Source organism: Stegastes partitus, unplaced genomic scaffold, assembly GCF_000690725.1.
Source record: "Stegastes partitus isolate 25-593 unplaced genomic scaffold, Stegastes_partitus-1.0.2 Scaffold24, whole genome shotgun sequence".
NCBI lineage: Eukaryota > Metazoa > Chordata > Actinopteri > Pomacentridae > Stegastes > Stegastes partitus.
The window spans coordinates 808,922-810,382 of record NW_007577755.1 but is presented as its reverse complement, the minus strand read 5'-3'; the positions used below and the strand labels follow the sequence as shown (position 1 = coordinate 810,382).

The 1,461-nt window shown below is 39.2% G+C and overlaps 1 protein-coding gene across 1 annotated transcript in view; it reads left to right on the top strand.

Moving 5' to 3' along the window:
* Window positions 1-959, top strand: part of cpne5a (copine Va) — a 78,298-nt gene extending 77,339 nt beyond the window's left edge. The window contains exon 20 of the mRNA XM_008296415.1: window positions 771-959. Within this exon, the coding sequence (XP_008294637.1) occupies window positions 771-959 (189 nt within the window). The remainder of the gene's footprint in view (window positions 1-770) is intronic.
* The last annotated feature ends 502 nt before the right edge of the window (window positions 960-1,461 follow it).

Here is a 1,461-nt window from a genome sequence, read left to right as displayed (position 1 = left end):
ATATAATATAATACAATATAATATAATATAATATAATGGCCTTTTAGACTAAAATACATATTGAAAACAGAGCGTTGTTGTGCCAGCTTAAATAAATTCGATTGCTAACACAGAATTGAATTAAGTTTATCTAAATTAAGTTAAGAAGTATCAGTGCCACTGGTTTAAGTTAGATGCACTTAAATAATTTGATCTCTTTCAAATGCGCAGTATGCATTGCTGCAACTTAACTTTAGGGAAACTTGATATCTCTAATTCATTCAACTTAGGTAACAAAAAAACGTAAAATGTAAAACATCATTTTGTCATTAAAAAGACCATTCTTTCCTTTTCTTTACTCTGTTATCGTACTCCAAAAAACCAGTGGTTGAGTTGCAGTTGAAAAAATTGAAAAGATGCAAAAATCATGACATCAGACGTACAATTTTTGAAATTAGAACCAGTTTAAAGCTACCAAGTGAAATTAGAAGTTGATAGAATCCAAAAAGTCCAGTGTCATCACCCAAGAACAATGATAAATGAGATCCATTCAAACATCTATGTGAGCCTTAGTTTTGATTTGCTTTGCACTGATAGCACCTCTGATCCTTTATGCCTTTAAACTTTTCTGTTTGAATTCTGCTGCATCACTTCTCTGACTTCTGTCCGACTGTGCTTGGTACCTCAAAACAGTCCTTCAACTACAGCTCAAATACAGATTTGACAGTGTGCAGAGCATGATGACACACACATTTCAAAAAGTGATTCATTTCTTTTCCATGTCCCAACAGTTTGTGCCATTCAGAGACTACATGGACCGTACAGGTAACCACGTGCTGAGCATGGCCCGACTGGCTAAAGACGTACTGGCTGAGATCCCCGACCAGCTGATCTCCTACATGAAGAGCAAAAGCATTAAACCAAACCCCGTCCCTCCAGCTTACTCGCCTGCTGACCATTCCCAGACCAACCCAGTGTGAGCCCCACTACACAGGTCTGCACTGGGCAGAGTCAAAGATTGACGGGAATCTGCCTCCAACGAGGGGGGGAAATGCATTTGAGACCCTTTCGTAAATATTAATACACAAAATGAGACTCCATTTTGGTTTGGAGCAGTGAGGTGGCTGTTGGGTGGGAGGGGGGGCGGGGGAACCTGGTGATGAACAGGACGGGGGTTTTTTTTTGTTGTTGCTTTCGTCCTCTCTGAGTGCTTGAGGAGGAGAGCGCTGAGAGGAGGCCGATGTAAAAGGAGGTTTTAGTTGTTCGCTGTCAAACCTGTCAAAGTGGTGATGTAATGGATAGCAAGTAAACCCGTAGAGAGGGCCTGTTTGAAGGCATAAATATATTAGGACGTGCCAGTGTGTATCATGTTTGTGATACCGTTCGGAAATCGGTGTGTGTTTCAAAAAAAAAAAAAAACAACAACTAGGAAATCATGTGTATACTAATTTATTTATTTATTTATTGCAGAAATTATTTATT